Source organism: Sciurus carolinensis, chromosome 18 (assembly GCF_902686445.1).
Source record: "Sciurus carolinensis chromosome 18, mSciCar1.2, whole genome shotgun sequence".
Classification (NCBI taxonomy): Eukaryota; Metazoa; Chordata; class Mammalia; order Rodentia; family Sciuridae; genus Sciurus; species Sciurus carolinensis.
Window position 1 is genome coordinate 10,271,200 of NC_062230.1, and position 18,459 is coordinate 10,289,658.

Genomic DNA, 18,459 nt, shown 5'->3' on the forward strand with positions numbered 1-18,459 from the left:
AAGTCTGCAGAGGAGAGAAGACCCTGACCAGAATAAGCGAAACCCTGTGAGTACCAGAAGGCAGAGCAAAGGTCAAATGGGGCAGTCAATTGATAAAGAGTACTCTGGTCACCTGAAAAGGTGTTTCTGAATAGCTTTTATGACAAAGGGAAATAACCAAGTATGTTAAGGGGGAAAAAAATCAAGGTACTAACACTCAAGCCTTCTGGACTCAGCTACAAAAATTTGTTCTCATATTATAAGCACATATTTCTTTTATAATGTGAATAAATAGGTAAATCTCTTCATTGTGGTGTAATCAGCAAAGGCAAAAAGTAAAAGCACCCAAAATATCACAACTATGTAATTAGTTATGACTAACAAATTAGAAGACTATGCATATCAAAAATAATGGGGAGGGACCTAAAGGCAGGAGGGGCAGAGGTGGCCACTGGAGGAAAAAATGTAGGCACTGTATTGCACCAACAAAAGAGAACAGTGCAGTTGCCTGGCAGGAGCAGCAGTTGGTGAAAAATCTGGCTTTTATAGGTAGGGATGGAGTGTGGGACACCCTGGAAGGGTCCAGGGTTTGGGGGGATTCTGTGCTCTGTTCCTGCTAACTACTAAATGTTCCCATTATCACTGGTCTAGGTTTGGCCACATGGAGTCCCTAGAGGTGCCAACCTTCTTCATAGCTGTGGGATAGGGAAATGGGGTGTGGAAACACCAAAGGAACTCATTTGGAAAGTGTGGATGTAGCGGCAAGAAGCACCTTCCAGTCTGGGGTGTTTTTCTTTTTTTACTGTGCTGAGGGGGCAAGCCAGCACAACATACTAAGCAAGCATGTACGTTACCTGAGCTGCACCCAGCCCTACTTCCTGTCTGGCTCGAATGCAAAGCTGCAGCAGAACTGGACACCTGAAAACACTCTCTGAAGGAACTCCTGCTGCAGAGCTGTGAGCTAAGGGACATCCAGGCGTTACTGCTTTAGACTGCCTTGGATTCTGGCCCTAGTGAGGCAAACTAGATGAGGCAAATGAAACGGCTATGTAAACAGAAGTACAAACTAGCAGAAGGACCGAAGGCCCCTCTTACAAAGGAAGGACTTAGTGAAGTATAATACATGTGCCCTAATGACAGAACCAGCGGAGGGCCCTAGAATTCTCCAGGCTGATCTAGCAGGAGAAACGGAGATAGAAAATGAGAAGGGACGGAGAGGTAGAAATGTTATCCCAGCAAGTGAATTCTTTGCTTTTGGAATGAAAAAGGAAGTTTCCCCACAACCCCAACCTCAAATCCTCAGTGAGAGAATTTCTGGAGTGAGTGTAGCCTCCCCTGAAGGGAGGAGTCCTAGACCTAGCGCACACCCCCATGAAAGCCCTGTCAGTCCCTCACTTCCATCACAGTTAAGAAAACAGTAATTGTTGCTAATGTGGCTGAGAAGCCAAAGGCAGTTGTGAATATTCCTAAGAAAATAAAAAGTATGATCTTGCTCTAAAATTCCAGGGGATTTCAGTTAGATACTGGGTGTCAGTAAACCTGTGCATTATAAGACTTAATTTATTCAGGAGAAGAAAGTTAGATTCTGACATTTAGAAATATGTTGATAGAAAAAGCATAATATTTCTTAAAGATGATAGGATACCATCACTAGAAAACTAAATAAAGGCTCTTCACTTTCAATTTGAGAAAGAAAATCAGGAAAGGGAAAAACAGCAAGGCCATGACAGATTGATATCAGACATATGTTTATGTGAACCTTATTTGTCTATTTTTGCAGTGCTGGAGATTGAGCCCAGGGCCTTGCTTATGCTAGGCAAGCACTCTACCACTGAGTTACATCCCAGCCCTTGTTGATATGAACTATAATACTAACATACAGAAAATACACATTTAAGTCAAGTATCCTTGGAACTTTTTAAAAAATTGGCTGTGTATTAGATGACTTTAAAAATTCTTAGAAATGATACTAGTTACATTTTTAATACAATATAATTCTAAGCATTGTCTACAAAAGGAAAACTTCCCCCTTAAAAAAACCACTCACAATTGCTGGTTATGAAACCCTTCTAAATTACTGTAAATTAAAAATCAAAAGAAATTACAGTTCATTTAGAAATAAAAGGTACTGAATAAAATTTCCAGATAAGAGGTTATATCTAGTACTCTAGTAATAAATGAAGAAGAAATGAAGCAATTAGGATGTCACTAGTTTGTACATATATGACTGCATGACTGATGTGATTCTGCAACATGTACAATCAGAAAAATAAGAAATTATACTCCATTAATGTATGATTTATCAAAATACATAAATGCATTCTACTGTCATGTGTAACTAATTAGAACAAATAAAAAATTAAAAATTAATTTCAAAAAATAACAGGGGCAGAAGGGCTGGGGCTGTAGCTCTATGGCAGAGCACTTGCCTAGCACACACATGAGGCACTGTGTTCAATCCCTAGCACCACATAAAAATAAACAAATAAAGGCATGTGGTCAATCTACAATCTACCAAAAAAAAAAAAAAAAAAGTTAAAGTTGAGTTAAAAAAATAATGGGGATGGAGAGTTAGTGATTAATGGGTACAGTCTCAAAGTCAGTTTGGAATGCTAAGAAAGGTCTAGAGGTGGGTAATAGTAATGGTTGAACAACAATATGAATATACTTAATGCCACTGCAGAGTCCACTTAAAATAATGCTATGTATATTTCACAATAAAACAATTTTAAAATTTATGAAAACCACGCAGCAAGCCAGGTGAGGTGGTGCATGCCTGTAATCCCAGCGACTCAGGAGGATGAGGCAGGAGGATTGCAAGTTAAAAGCCAGCCTTGGCAACTTAGCAAGACCCAGTCTCAAAATAAAAAATAAAAAGGACTGGGATATTGCTCAATGGTTAAGCACTGCTAGGCTCAATTTCCAGAATCAAAAGAAAAAACAAAAAGAAAGAAAACTATGCGGAAATACAGATTCACAAATGAAAAAAAGTTCAAAATGTTACCTATGAAACTAATGTGTCACATTAAATAATGATATATCCATTAAAGAAACATGGTAAATGGAACACATGGCAAAATGGTGAAAATACTGAGATTTTATATTTCATCACAGTTGGCCTCCATATCCATGGTTTACAAATGTTGATGGAACAGACCCCAGAAGGAAAATAGTTACATTGTCTAGGCCTACAGTGGTTGTACCTAAACTGAAGATATATCTTTTTTCCTTCTCATTCTTCCCTTAATGATACAGTATAACACCCATCTACATAACATTTATGTTACATATTGTAAGTCATCTAGAGATGATTTAGGGCATTTAACAGATTGTGTGTGTATATGGAATTACTCCCTCATTTTATATAAGGAATCTGAGTATCCCTGAATTTTGGTATCTGAGGGGGATGTGGAACCAATCCCCCATGAACACCAAGGAGAAACTATTTTTGCTTTAGAGATGTTCTTTGAACAATATAAAAATCAGGGGGAAAAAAATCTAAAGTGACCACTTCAATTATACTGGACCAATTTTTACCTTAAATATGTAGTCTAGATTCAGGATAAAATCAGCATGAAGTATTTCCAATTCCTTTTGAAGAATCAGTGGACTTTTTGGAAGCCTTGCAAATTAAAACATATGATCTCACACCTTCCTCCCCACCCTGCAAGTTCCAGCAGAGACTCACATGGTAGGTACAACCACCTTGAAAGACCGCAGAGCCTTCTCCTTCGTACAGTCCTCGGACTTTCTCCCCTTCATAGCTACAAAGAAATAAAGCTCAAGGTAATGAGTGACATGAATAAACCTACATGACAGTGTGTTAAGTTTTATAGTTGGAAAATACAGTAGAGATTCCCAGGGGCTTGGGGAGGAGTGGGGGACACGGGGTTAGCGTTAAACAGGTGTTAGGGAAAATGAACAAGTTCTGGAAACAGAGCAGGATGACGGCTGCACAACACCATGAATGTACTTAATGCCACTGAATTCTGCACTTTGCATGGTCAAAACTGTAAATTTTACTTTATGTATATTTTACCACTACAAAAATGTTTAGAACTTAAAAAAAAAAGATCTATTCTGGACATGGATCCAACAGGGCCTGATGATGAGTTAGCTTTGGGAAAGGGAGGTTTTAAGAACACAGCCCAGATTTTTAGTTCAAAACCAAAAGGATAATGTGTGATTTGTCACACAGTTCACCTGAGGTGAGGTGAAAACAAATGAGCTTGTGATGGGTGTGACCAGAACTGACTTATTCTAAAAATCCAAGGAAAATTAAACTTCAGAAAAATCTATGAACATAATTGAATACATTAGCAAATTAAAAGAATAAAAACCATACATGTATTTGATAGGCTTCAGCAATCATTTCTAAAAAATATTCTAATTTATAATATGAGGAAGCTGCTTAAATATAATAGACTAATGAAAAAAACAGCACACACGATTTTCAAGAGAGACAAGAAACAATTCCATTAAATTCAGGAATGTGAACAGGATGCAAGCTTTGACTACCCATTACTCAACACCCATTTTAGAGGTTCTAGTTAATGTAAAAGTCAAGAAATTTAAACAACTGGTGTAAATGCTGAAGAAATAAGAAACTAGAAAATTGTGTGATAATTTACCTATAAAATCCAGGGGGCTGGGGATATAGCTCAGTTGGTAGAGTGCTTACCTCATAAGCACAAGGCCCTGGGTTCAAATCCCCAGCACTTCAAAAAAAAAATGATAAACATAGGACAGTTCATATTCGATGATAACAGAAGAAATAAAATCCAAAGAACTTTATGGCAATTAATGAATGCAGGGGGGTGTAGCTCAGTGGTAGAGCACTTACCCAGCACACCCAAGGCTCTGGGTTCCATCCCCAAAACAACAACAAAAAACCCCACATTAAAAACATAATGGATTAATGAAAAGGGTAGGGAGAGGAAAATTGGAATGGGATGGAAGGGGACAATTAATTATATCATTGCATTATTTCACTTTTGTCATAATGAGAATATAGGGGGGCTGCGGTAGTGGCTCAGTGGTTGAGCGCTCGCCTAGCATGTGTGAAGCACTGGGTTTGATTCTCAGCACCAAATATAAATAATTAACTGAATAAAATAAAGGTCCATCAACAACTAAAATATATATATATATATATATATATATATATATGAATAAAGAAAATATAAAAGATTTTGAAGAGTTCATAACAGCCTCATATGGTGCTCTGAAGGACACCTCTCCTCATCCCCAGAGCACATATATATCCAGGAGCTGGCTGGGATCCTCCCCCTGCTATGTCAGGACATTCTATCCTATGGCTCCTACCTCAAGGTAACTGCAGGTCCCACATTCCCAAACCAACTCAGCACACACTGCTCTGAGCTTCCCTAAAAATAGCCCACCAGAGAACATAATTATGCACTGCCTACACTGACTATGTTTCATACTTCTTAATATCCCTCTAGAGTGCTCAGCTATAACTGTGAGCGGGCACACTGTAAACAGCTGCTGGTATTGTGCAAACTATAAATCTCAACAGAGCACCTATCAGGCTGAGGCCAGGTATGTGATGTTCTAGTTGCGCCTCAGTTATTGAGGAATTTTCAACCAGGTAGAGAAGCTGAGGGCTAAAAAGTCAATTACAATGACACATACATCATATGTATGCATGTAATGGAAAGTAGTTAAGTATAGTGATACACAATAGAAAACAGTAAATATGATTAAAGGATTCTAAATTTAAAAGGGCTGGGGATGTAGCTCAGTGGCACAGCACTTGCCTGGCATGCACAAGGCCCTCGGTTTCAACCACAGCACCAAAAAATAAGCAAAAGAAATGCTGAGGGAAATGTTCTTAATAGGAAGCATTAACAGAAGAAGTTGGCCTTGAAGAGCAGGTAGGATTTCATCTATAGAAACAAGGGAAAACACTCCAGTGAGGGCAGTTGGAGAGCAAAAACAGAACCAAATGGAATCAGTAGGAAATTGAGGTGGGCCTGCCTGTTGGACAGGGCAGGGAGAAGTGAACTGGAGTCAGACTGTTGGGCTAAGGGATTTCATTCTGTAGTCAACAGGAAGAAACTCAAGAGGTGGTAAGGAGGGGAGTTTAGTGACCAGCCTCCACTAGCTCGTGATTCTCACCTTGTATTCACACCCACATTGAATATCACTGACCTGTGTGACCACTAGGATATTATGGAGAGAAAGAGGGTGACTTTCGAGACTGGGTCTTAGAAATGTGTCACAGAAGACATACTGTGGCTTCTGCCCTTAGATCACTCTCTAGGGGAAACCAGGTGCCATGTCAGGGACTCGGGGGACCTACAGAGAATGTACCATGTGATCAGGAAATGAGGTAAGGCCTCTTGTCAACAGCCATGGGAGTGAGCCCCTTTGGAAGCAGATATCTAGGTTAGTCAAGCCTTCATATGACAGCATTCCAAGGTCAACACCTCAACTGCAACCTCATGAGACACCCAACTGTGGGATTTCTGAACCCAGAAACCACATGAGGTACTATTTCTAGCTCTAAGCTGCCAAGCTTTGGGGTGACCCGTTACACAGCAGTGCATAAATAATACAGGGAGAAATGTAGATAGAGCCCTACATTAGGAAGGTAAATCTAAACAGGAGGCCTTCAGGAAGGCAAGTCTAGGAAACATTGAATCAATCCAACAAGAAGGAATAAAGTCTATGCACAGGGAAATGAAATGAGAGAAGAATGAAGGAAAAGAAATGTGACAGGCATGGGGAAGGGCAGTTCTAAGGTGTCAAGCCAGGAGATGTGGAAGATTTCTGCCATTATAGAAATGGAAACAATGGAGAAGGTTATAACCAAAAGAAAAAGAATGACATTCCCAGCAACCTCCTGAGGTGCATATTCTCATATTCCCCAATTGAGAACCTGAGTCTCAGCAAGACTCTAGGATGGATGAAGTCAATGTCACAGAGTTAAAACTTGAAGCCAGGCCTAGTCTCAAGCTCTGCAGTCTGTACTTCTGGACAGAGGGAGTTTGAGTCCAGTAGAAAGTTAAAAATTTGAATCTGAAATTTGGAACAGAACTAAAGAAAATAGTTTTTTATGGTCATCTAGAGAGATGGTAGGTAAAGCTACAATGATAGAAGAGATTGCCAAGAGGGGCATAAAAGTGGTAGAAAAGGGAGTCTGGAAGAGGCAACCTCCAGGAACCTCAATGGGGCAAAGCCATCATCTCATGAAAACATTACCTAAAAGAGGAGTGGTTTTCAGACGTGGGACAATCATGTAATGATCATAAAAATGTGTGAGGAGTCATATGCTCGCAGTGAAGCATGTTATCAAGAAACACCTGATTCACAGCATTCAATCCTGCCACACCCCATGAAAGTCACCTTTCCACTATGAGTTTGGTCAGAATGGGTTCTTCATACTGAGTGGCATCTTCACTCTGTTGAAGACCTTTGGAGAATCTTCTGGGTGACAGTTCCTTATGTGGCAATTCCAATGCCTGGACGCCACCTGGGGACAGTTCTTGCCTAGGAGCACTGCCATCTTGCTTGGAAAACTCTGCATACTCTGAGATAGAAGAGGGAGAGCGGATTGACTTATCTGCTTTTTTGTCTGCTTTTTTCTTTTCTTTCACCATTGCCTTTGGAAGAATAAATATCCAATTTATGTATACAAATATCCAACTGAGGCCTTCAGTTGACAGTTGTCTGTTTTAAAGCACTGATGAGTTTTATCTGAAAAATAAAAATTATGTCTCTAAATACTTGGAGGTTTCACTTATAAAAACTTAGCCTTACCACAGTATCATTATCATTCTCCTAAAACCTGAAAAAAATAATTACAAGTATCACCAGTTTATAAAAAAACTATACAATCTCAATATAGTAGTATTGGTGGTTCCTGAAATTTTTAGTACTGGATCACAGGCTAACATTCTTTCTTTTCCATACACAAAAATGACTGCCTAACCTCTAAGATCTTGCATGCTGTCAGTTCATACTTTAAGAACTTTCTCCTAAAATGTAGCATTGTGAAGTGCTCAGTAGCTAGGGTCAGGCACCTGCATCAAAATTTATCAGCTCTGTAACTTTAAGCAAGTTGCTTAATTTCCTTCTGCCTTGGATATCAACAAGAAATAACAGTACCTTGTCTCACCATTAGGATTAGATAAGATGATGGACAGAAAAATCCCTTAGAGAATATAGAGCAGTCAATAAATGGAGAGATTATTTTATCACTTTTCCTTTTCTGAACTTGAAACCCCTGCCTGCCTACTCCCTGTAACACCACTACCTCTTACAGGCCAGAGGAGAAAGGATATGCTAAAAATTTGTCCAAGGTCTCAAGGCTGAGAAGGGCAGGGTTCCAAAGCCAGTTTTCATTACCCTCCAAAACTGGACCCATCAGAAACTTCCTAACCCACTAGGCAGGGCACACAGACGTGTCCTGGGGTGCATTCCACGGTGTGGGGGCCTGTATCTGACGGCATCCTCTTGACCCCACTTGTTCAGTTCAGCCCCGCCTCCAGACTTGTCTGCCTTCAAAACCCGCATTGCTCTTTCCCGGGATCCCTATTACTGTCTCGACAAAACCGTCCACAGCAATCCAGCCCAAGGTGCTCTCATCTCGGGCTTTTATGGGCCTTCTGGTCCTCTTATCAGTGGAATTCAAACTACAAATAAACTTCATTTCTCACAGTGTTTTCCATTACTGTCCCCGTCCTAGGCTTTGGAAGCAGCTTCAGTAGTAAACCCCACCTTTTCTGAGCCTTGCTCTGCCCTACCTCAGGTCTCCTCGCCCATCAAGCACATGCTCAGGTCCTAGGAGGCTGAAGAAGCAGCAGGCCCTGGTCCACGCACTGTCCCCGCACGCAGGGGGCCCAGGGGTGCCAGACCCAGAGGAGCTGCAGGGGCACGCGTCCCGGAACTAGGTCAGTGTCAGTCTCCCGGCAACCACGTTGCCGCACGCTGGGCCCCTCCCCCTTAAAGGGACCGCTACCTCAAAGCGGTTGAGCAGCCCATCCTGCCCTTCGGGTCCTTGAGGCAAGAGGAGAGTATTTGGCCTGACTTTCCCCAGCTATGGTAAATAAATGCCTTGCATGGCCTCTCTGCATCAGTTTCCACTGCTGCCTTAAACCAATCATCACAAACTTAGTGGCTTGAAACAACACGTTTATTTTCTTACAGTTCTATAAGTTAGTCCAACAGGGCTGGTCTTTCTGGAGATTCCAGGTGAGAATTCGTTTCCTTGCCTTTTTCCAGCTTCTAGGGATGCCTGTACCCTTGGCTAGTGGTGCCTTCCTCCATCTTCGAAATCAGCAACACTGCATCTCTCTGGCCCGCTGGAGCTGGGAGGGTGGTCTCCACTTTGAAGAGCTCATGTTGAGAGACTGGGGCCATCAGACAGTAGGAGCTAATCCCATCATTATATCCTTAACTTAATCATATTGGCAGAGTTCCTTTTGCCATGCAAGATGTCATCACAGGCTCTGAGGACTGGGACCCAGCCATCTTGGGGTGGGGGGATCATCATGCCTACCACAATTCCCAATTTGTAGAGTTCTTGTGAATATTAAATGAGATCCTGCAGAAACACCAGCATACAGTTTGACACATGAATGCAATAACGACTGTCTGGTTACATCTGAGCAGGGCTAAACTTCGGAGGCCCACTCTCCTGAAAGGCCAGTCTGGAGAAAGGGTTGCCAGTGGGGTTGCTCACACTTGTCACTGCTGTACCCCGACCATCATGTTGAAATCCAAAGAGGGTATTTTTACTTCCATTTTTGGCAACAGTTCAAATGGGAAGTCCATGAAAAAAACATCTACAGTTCACACCCCAAGGAAACCAAATCACAGTTATGAAGTTACAGAAATATCAAAATCTTTTCTTTCCCTCTGCCTAGAACAGCAGTTTCCAAACCCGTGCTGCACTGGGAGCATGTAAAAATAGCAACACCAGCCTCGTCCAGTCATTTCATTTTAGTCGAACAGAGTTTTCTGTGTTTTGGGGATTATTTCTTTTTTAAAAAAATTTAACATGCACCAGGGTTGAAAACAACTAACCCAAAAGAAGCATAATTTTAAGTTTATGATTTCAACCAAAATGATTTAATCATCACTGCAGGTGGAAAGCTGCAGATTAAAACACCTCCAGCCAGGGCTGAGGCCTGGGTAACTTCCAAAGTGGTATTCTTATTTTTGTGAAATATGTTCTTTCCTGCACACACACTCATTCAAATGCAGAAAAAATATTGCAAGCACTGCTTCACATGGTTTGAAAGATTCTCAAGTCTTTTTTTTTCAGACAGGGACTCAATCTATTGTCTAGTCTGCTCTAGAACACCTAGGGTCAAGCAATCCTCCTGCCTCAGCTTCCTGAGTAGTAGGGACAACAGGAGCATATCACCAACACCTGGCTTTAAGATCATTTTTAAGTGGATTTGGTACATTTTCTTTATAGTAGCAGGTTAATTTTGAAACAAAATGGTTACTTAAGACCCTGTCTTTCAAAACACAGAAATCTACAATAAAGGGGCTGGGGAGATAGCTCAGTTGGTAGAGTGCTTGCTTTGCAAGCACAAGGCCCTGGGTTGGATTCCCAGCACCCAAAAAAATAAAAATTAAAAAAAAAAAGAAATCTACAATAAAATCTATAAAGAAAATGACAAGTGTCAGTTCTGAGAAATGACATCCAGATTGGCAATGTGCCTCATGGTTGGCCTTCCATGGGGACAGTTCCAGGGATGGTCCATCTCACCCATGTGGGTGATGAGCTTCTTCATCTCGCTTGTGTTAAGAGCAGTGCCAATCATCACCTGAGTATAAGACACAATAGTTTAGAGTTTTACTGGTCTCTGTTTAAATACCCTTCAAAAGCACTCTTCTCCATAATAAGCCTACTAGACAAGATTATAGCTCAAAAACAATATTTTCTGAAAAACCTTCCTCAAAGACGTCTCTGCCCCAACTGACATCTCAGTCCTCTGCCTTTTGGTGGGGTCCAGGGCCCTGCAGCTCTGGCATGACAGCACCACCTCTCCTTGAGATGCCAACCTAACCCATCCAGAATCCAACCACTCTCAGCAGCTACACCCTGACTGCTCCAGTCACCCTAACCTGTCACCTGGGCAACTGCAGCAGCCCTATTAGGGCTGGGGGCACAGTAGGGCCCTTCTATGCTAGAGGCAGACAGACAATAAACAAGTTAACAGAAAAAAGCAGGGGCTGTGCAGATGGCAGGGAGCCAGACCACGTGAAGGGCTAAGGGACAGGCCAAGGCAGAGGGAAGAGCAGAAGAAGCAACTGAGGGGGTGCATGGAGTGGCTGTGGAGCTGAAAGAGGGTCAGCATAGCTGGAGCACAGAAGGGCTGAAGGGTGGGCAGGGCTTGGTAGCATAGGCCTCCTGGGCAGAGTGACAGAAGAAAGCCCAAGGGGGTAGGCACCAGAGTGAGAGGAAGGAGAGATACAGCAGGATGAAATCCCCAGGGCAGAAACCAAGCTGGTAGTCTGTGGCTCCAGAGCCTTCAAGTCATGAAGACAGAGAGGTAAAGTGCCCCACTGTCAGCACAGGCTACCCTGCTCCACCACTCACTCAGACTCTAGGACTAGAAGGTCAGTGTTAGGTCGTCACCAAATGCCTGTCAGATTCTGAACCCTCTTCTAATTAAACTCTTCCCTGGAGTAATTTCACCTAGTCTCACAGCTGTGAATTCCACCTGACTCTGATCAGCAGCCCTGACACTTCCTTGGAGCCCTAGACCCACCAACGCATTGTTTACAGACACCTGGTTTAGAGTTGCATGGGGCCTCACACTGGGCATGTCCACAGCAGTGCTCCTCACCAGATGCTTTACCCCTTCCCAAGCACTCTACCGCTTCCCGAATGCTCCAGCCACTCCCCAGAAATCCCACCTCCTCCAGGCCCAGCACCCCTCAGAGCTCTGCTCCCAAGTGTCCCTCTGTGAACACATGGACCAGCCTCTGGATCTGTTCAAACACCCTGAGTCTTTGTACTTTCTATTTCTTCTAACGGGAAAGTTCTTACCCAAGGGGGCTCCAACTCACCTTCCAAGCAGCAGCTCAGCTCACACAGCCAATCCTGACTGCCTGTCTCACCTGTTCACCTCATTCCTCTGGTCATTCCCTATCGCAACACACTGTGTGAATTTCTTTACAGCACTGATATCTGAGGTGTCATGTATTTTTCTTTATGTCTATTTCTTCTCCACTAAACATTCAGTCCATACCAGCAAGGACCTCACCTGCCTGGTTACCTCTGTGTCCTCACATGTGAAACAGGACTGACCACAAAGTGGGCCCAAGAAATATATGAGGAATAAATAAGGAATGTGACCAAGTGATGCAGTCGCTTACTGAATTTGGACATCATTAGCTTAATCCCCAGCCATTGCTACCATTTCCACTACAGAGCTGAGCAGCAGCAGGGATACAACTGTACCTGGCCCCTGTGGAACACTGCTGACTAAATGACTCCACAGGAGCACTGGTCTGGCAGCAGCAAACCTTTCTCAACCAATGTTGCTGTCACCCACAAGGACCATGAACAGGCAAGGTGCATGCAAAGCCAACTATGGTGGAACCAACGAAAGCCCCAAGAAAGAACACTGTTTAACTACATAGAAAAAAGGGCATTAAATGTGAATTAAAGGTCAAAGATAACACAGACCTGCTGGCTGATATGCTGTATTAACAGAGATGATCTGACTCTTTGCATAACATGACCTGTGGCAATCATGAAGACATTCAACAATGCTGACCAAATCCAGAGTTGAACTGAGAACTTCCTAAGACCACAGGGATGAGCAGACCCACCATGCCCTGGCAGCAGAGTTTTCTTTACTTACAGACTTCCGACAGGCTCTAGAGGCAAACATTTGCCTGACTCGGGATGGCCGACACATGACCCCAGGGCTGTCACTTAGCATAAAGATCAGCTCATCTATATCTTGGGGTCCAAAAGTCCAGTTTTTACTGGTTGGCAAGGAAATCAACTTAGCCCTTTCAGTGACTGGAGCTAAAAGAATAAAATTTTGAGAAAAATTCATTATTTGAGAAACATCTATCACTTGAGTACTACTGAAAAGGAATACTTCAAGACAACAATGCTTCCTGGGGAGCCTTTGCACCTTTTACAAAATAAAGAGACTGATTAAAGATGTCAAAGACTATTCCCAGCTCTAAAAACAAGCACAACTCGATAGTCCTGATTACTAACTTACCATCTTCATCAATGACAAAATCAAAGCCATTCTTTCTGAATATATCCAGATTTTCTATAAGGACAGCTTCGTTGACAGCAGTTAAGTTGAGGGTCTGAGGTCTGAAAAACAGGAGATTCAAACTGCAACTTGATGTCAGCATTTACCCATAAGGCAGAAATGAAAGTGAAACATTAATATTATGACACTAAATTTCAAAAACAAGACATAACACTATTCAGCTCTGGACCTTCCCACTATTCATCACGAAACCTCCTGCACAATTTCCTTTAGTTTTCTTTTTCTAATAAAGTTCTTAATAAAAGTTAAAGTAGCTACAAAAGTAGTTTGCTTTCTCCTCAATCTGCCACCCCATTCCAATGACCTGGTCTTTTTTCGGATCTTCTCCTTAAGGATAAAACTATGCCAACATTTCCACCTCACGATAAAGATCATTTGAAAACAATGAATGTGAACAAGAATTTTGCTATCCTGCTCCTTCTTCTGCCTGCATTTCTTATCTACTCGTCTCTCCTACTGGATTCATAATAAGACAAATGCAGGAGATAGTATAATAAGCAAACAGACTGTCTCTGCCTTACATTAGTAGGAAGAAAGACACTAAACAGTCAAATCAATTCTAACTACAAAATACAGTGAGAATAAGGAAGAAAAGACACCCAGTGCCATAAGAGCATAAGGTAAGTGGGCCTTGGTCCTGGGGTCAGGGAGAAAGTGAACTTGAGCTTTGGGGACAAAAAAGGGCAAATCAGATAAAGGGAGAGAAGTAGGTGTGGGATGAGGGTTCCAGGTAGAGAGAACCACATGCGCAAAGGTACTCCAAAGGACCGCTGATGCTCCCAGCACCACACATAAAGACACATTTCATCTTCTCCAGGAATCCCATGGAGGAATTAATCAGGCCTGCCAGGAAAGAGTCAGAGTGGCACAAGAGAACAAGAAGGGAGAAGAGGGGGAGGGGTGGGAGGGGTGGGGGGGAAGGGAAAAAATGGCAGAATGAATCAAACAACATTACCCTATGTAAATTTATGATTACACAAATGGTATGCTTTACGCCATGTACAGACAGAGAAACAACATGTATCCCATTTGTTTACAATAAAAAAAAAAAAAAAAAAAAAAAAAGAAGGGAGAAGAGAAGATGCTAGAGGGGTCATCAGCTAAACTGTGCAGAGCCTCAGAGGTTAGAATGGAATTTTGGTCTTTATCCTTTAATCTTGAAGTGTGGTCCATGTGGGACCCAAAGTGGCCTCTGATTATCTGGTTCAACTTGTGATGCTGCACATTTATGCAAAATGGCAAAAGGTCCCATAAGATGAGCAAAAATATTTCCATATTAGTTGTCAATGGACCTTTATTTTTACTTATTTATATGTGGTGCTGAGACTCAAACCCAGTGCATTGTACATGCTAGGCAAGCACTCTACCACTGAGTTACAACCTCAGCCCCATATTTCAATATTATAAAGCATCTTCACTATTACCATTAACTCCTGCTGAAAATGTAAAGAATTAATGTATTCCACAGGAAATGGAGTACTCAATATGCTAGACACGCTTTTCCAGTTCAGGACTATTCAGTGGGACATTTCTCTATGGCAGATCTACCTCTTACAGTATAAGTTCATTTAGCTACATAATTTTATTTCCCAGATGAAAATCAGTGACCTCTTCTTGTAACCCTGCTTAATACAAGATTGCTGGTTTACATAATAACCATCACAGCCCCTTGAATAGTAGTCAGTGAAAACATTTGACTTGACACAGGGGAGAGGAGTACCGAACTGTTCAGCAATGAGCCACTAAAACTGCTCTCTACACAGAGAGACTGAGCTGCACACTGCGCTGCCTTTCTGAACACACAACCCTTCTGCACTGTAATTACACTGATACTATGTACTATCAGTTGCCCTTCACCATAATAATGTTTTGGCCAACTAGTGAGCAACATTTTTGAACAGCTGAAAAGTTCTGATACCTAAAGAGTACATCAGCTAAGTGACCTTGTGCCTCAGTTTTGTCACCTGTGAAATCGTGATGGAGATGAAAACTACCTTGTAGGTTTGTGAGGATTAAATAAACCAATGCATGCAAATTGCTTCACTAGTGCCTAGGATATGATAGGCACTCAATGAATGACAGCATAACTATTACTATGTAAAAGTGTAAAAATCTGTTGCCCGGATGCACGTGGCAGACTATACACACACATGCATACACTTTCAAGTTGTTCAATCTTAAATGAGGGAAGGACCTGGGGAAACAGCAGTGAAAATTTTGTACCCTGAGTGAACTTACACAATGAGTCTCTGGGCCTGGAGAACAGTGTGCTGCTGCAGCATCTCAAAGTTGTACTTCTCATCAGCAGCATGCTGGTCCACGAGGAAGATGTCCTCCTTCAGTTTGGTTATTATAAATCCCAAGTTAAACTGACCAAGGATCTCCATCTCTGCAAACATTGTTTTACTGCATGGAGAAAATGTTCATTATAAGAAATCTTAAAGGTTATTTTTCTGATTATAAAACAGAACACTATAACAAAAGAAAAAAAAAATCAAAACAAAAACATAAATTAGAGAAGGTCCCTAACAATCCCACTTTCTACAGATAACATCAATTATTCATTCATTCAACTTTGCAGAGATGCCTTCCATAATCTGGTACATATATCTTTCTAGATCTTTGCCTATACATAAATTTTGTTATTAAAAAAATTAAAATTAAACTTTATTCTTCACACCATTCTACTTTCATCACTTGATACTGTAGAAGTTTTTTCAGATGCACACATATGGACCTACTTCATTCTTTTGACGGGCCACATAGGAACTCATTGTGTGGATGCAGCGTACTTTGACAAACTCTCTACTGAAGGATATTCAGCTGTTTCCAATTTCAGTAATGCACACAAAGTTGCAACAAGACCAGCTCACTTATAGGAGTATTTTTGTGAGATTAGTACCTACAACTATGTATGTACACTTTTTCTTTTCATAGCAAATCTATACAAGTTTGCACTCCCACCAGGTTCACCACCGAGTCCTTTGGTGGTTGACTTCAAAATCTAACTCAACACTGTACAGGTCAAAGCAGAGACAGACACCACCTCAACCTTCACATAAGAGATATAGTAACCCTGAAATCCACACAACTACATTTTGTGAACATTTATTTTCCTCAACATCAGCCCTACAACTATGAGAAACAAGATGGCTAGAGCTGCTATGGAACTCTCTGCCTCTTAGATAGTAGCCTGAACAGAGACCAGAAGAAGCTGAGACTGCCATTTCTTTCTGTAAGTGCTCCAGGGCACTGAGGACACCAGAGCTTGTTCATCATCAATGAACAGCAGCCGCTGGGACTCCTGAGACACTGGCTTCATTACAATGAAGTGACAAAGTTGGCACCTCATCACAATCAACCACAGATGATAGACAGTGTGACTAACTGTGATCCCTCTGCATGCTATGGATTTCTACTGGCAAGAGATTCAGCACTAAGTTCAACCCAAGTCACAACCAAGCCAGGTCCCAAATCCTATCTTTGAGGGTCTGGCTCCTGGCACTGTTCCTAGACCATTTCCATGTCAGCCAGAGTCCAGTCAAGAGATAAAAATGCATCTGTGATTTGAAAAGGAGAATTTACAATAAAGTTATTCACAGTAAAACATGGCCAACTACTCAACTAAGAAATGAAAAGCAGCAAACACAAGAAGTAGCTGCTACCTCTCGGGAGGGACAGTGCCCAAAAGGGGAGTTCCCAGAAGAGGCTCCACCATGGAGAGTGAGTTCCAGCAGGAGTAGCTGCTAGCCCTGAATGGAAAGAAATGGCCAGGGAGCCATGCAGGGGCTCCTGCTTGCCACTGGCAGCTGTACTGTGAAAGGAAAAGAAAATGGGCATTGAGAAGCAAGGAGGGAAGTGTCTACTTTGTCTTGCAGTGTCCTCCCCTCAGCAAGCTCTCTTGATAAAGTCTAGAAGTGCACCAGAAAAATGCCTACCTATGTGGTCTAGCCTCCAGGAGCAAAGCAGCATGGAGCCAATACCCAATCCACTGATAACTGACAGAGATTCCATCTCTCCCAGGGACTGTCTGCATATGAGTCAGCTCCCCAGGAAAATGACCTTTGGGAAGAACCTGTGCTGGCCTCAAGACCCAGCTTGTCTGTGTCTTTGGTAGGTTTCTCTCCTTCTACAGAAAGCAGTATCTGTTTAAACAACAGAAGGAACAAAACTTTATGGCTTGCTATATTCGGTTACAACTTAAAATATGGAAGGTGGTAGTTGGTTGCAGTGGTGCATGCCTATAATCCCAGCAAATCAGGACGCAGAGGAAAGAGGATCACAAGTTCAAGGTCAGCCTGGGCAACCTAGGGGGACTCTTTCTCATAATAAAAAATTAGAAGATACTGGTGATCCCAGTGGCTCAGGCAAGAGGATCACCAAGTTTGGCCTCAGCAACTTAGCAAGCCCCTAAGATACTTAGCAAGACCCTGTTTCAAAAATAAAATATAAAAAGGGCTGGAGATGTGGCTCAGTGGTTAAGCCCCCCTTGGGTCAATCCCTGGTACCAAAAACTATATAAATATATAAAAAGGGCTGGGGATGTGGCTCAGTGGTTAAGTGCCTCTGGGTTCAATCCCCAGTACTGGTTGTTGGTGGTGGGGGGCTGTTAGGTAGTAAGCATTACCTCCATGTCATATAGTACTACCTAATCTTTAACTAGAAATGTGTCTCTCAGAAAACAGTAAACCATACCACACCTTGTCAGAACAAGAATTCTGAACAGAAACTGTGGCCCATGCACCAGCTGTGTGTTGGCAGCCAAGAGACAAGGCCAGGCATACTGCTGGGTCAGGGATTTGAGGTAAACATCCAGCATTCTTGCAAAACTGCCAACTCCCAGGTTGTAATGATCCACTGAGAAAGGAGATCAGCCAGAGGTTGTGCTTGTCTGACAAGCTTACTAAGTGATTCTCATGTGTACCCAAATTCAAGAATCACCATAGCAAGCAATTGATATGTAAATGTCTACTGAAATGGCTATTCTTAAAAATTTTCACTTGCTGAGTTAAAAGAATCCAAAGATAGAGGATAACTTGGTATTAATGTGGGTACTCTACGTAATCTCCCTAGCAATTATATGCCCTGTATAATTTGTGTGTGCGTGCGTGCGCATGTGTGTGTGTGTGTGTGTGAGAGAGAGAGAGAGACAGAGAGAGAGAGAGAGAGAGAGAGAGAGAGAGAGAATGCA

General features: G+C 42.1%; 2 protein-coding genes across 10 annotated transcripts in view; both read right to left on the bottom strand.

The window, feature by feature from the left end:
- The window catches only part of LOC124970792 (radial spoke head 10 homolog B-like), an 87,790-nt gene extending 78,506 nt beyond the window's left edge, over positions 1-9,284 (bottom strand). For 7 of the 9 annotated variants that reach the window (XM_047534385.1, XM_047534383.1, XM_047534386.1 and 4 more), the window contains exons 1-3: positions 8,751-8,884; positions 7,351-7,701; positions 3,668-3,743 (exon numbers count right to left, since the gene is read on the bottom strand). In XM_047534385.1, the coding sequence (XP_047390341.1) occupies positions 3,668-3,743; positions 7,351-7,604 (330 nt within the window). In that variant the 5' untranslated portion in view covers positions 7,605-7,701; positions 8,751-8,884. Of the gene's footprint in view, positions 1-3,667; positions 3,744-7,206; positions 7,308-7,350; positions 7,702-8,750; positions 8,885-9,151 lie in introns of those variants that run through there. The other 2 variants (XM_047534382.1, XM_047534390.1) reach the window with 2 other exon arrangements.
- A 1,327-nt stretch (positions 9,285-10,611) lies between these two features.
- The window catches only part of Pms2 (PMS1 homolog 2, mismatch repair system component), a 30,013-nt gene continuing 22,165 nt past the window's right edge, over positions 10,612-18,459 (bottom strand). Inside the window, exons 12-15 of the mRNA XM_047534391.1 lie at positions 15,507-15,674; positions 13,209-13,309; positions 12,834-13,003; positions 10,612-10,784 (exon numbers count right to left, since the gene is read on the bottom strand). Coding sequence (XP_047390347.1) covers positions 10,641-10,784; positions 12,834-13,003; positions 13,209-13,309; positions 15,507-15,674 — 583 coding nt within the window. The 3' untranslated portion in view covers positions 10,612-10,640. The remainder of the gene's footprint in view (positions 10,785-12,833; positions 13,004-13,208; positions 13,310-15,506; positions 15,675-18,459) is intronic.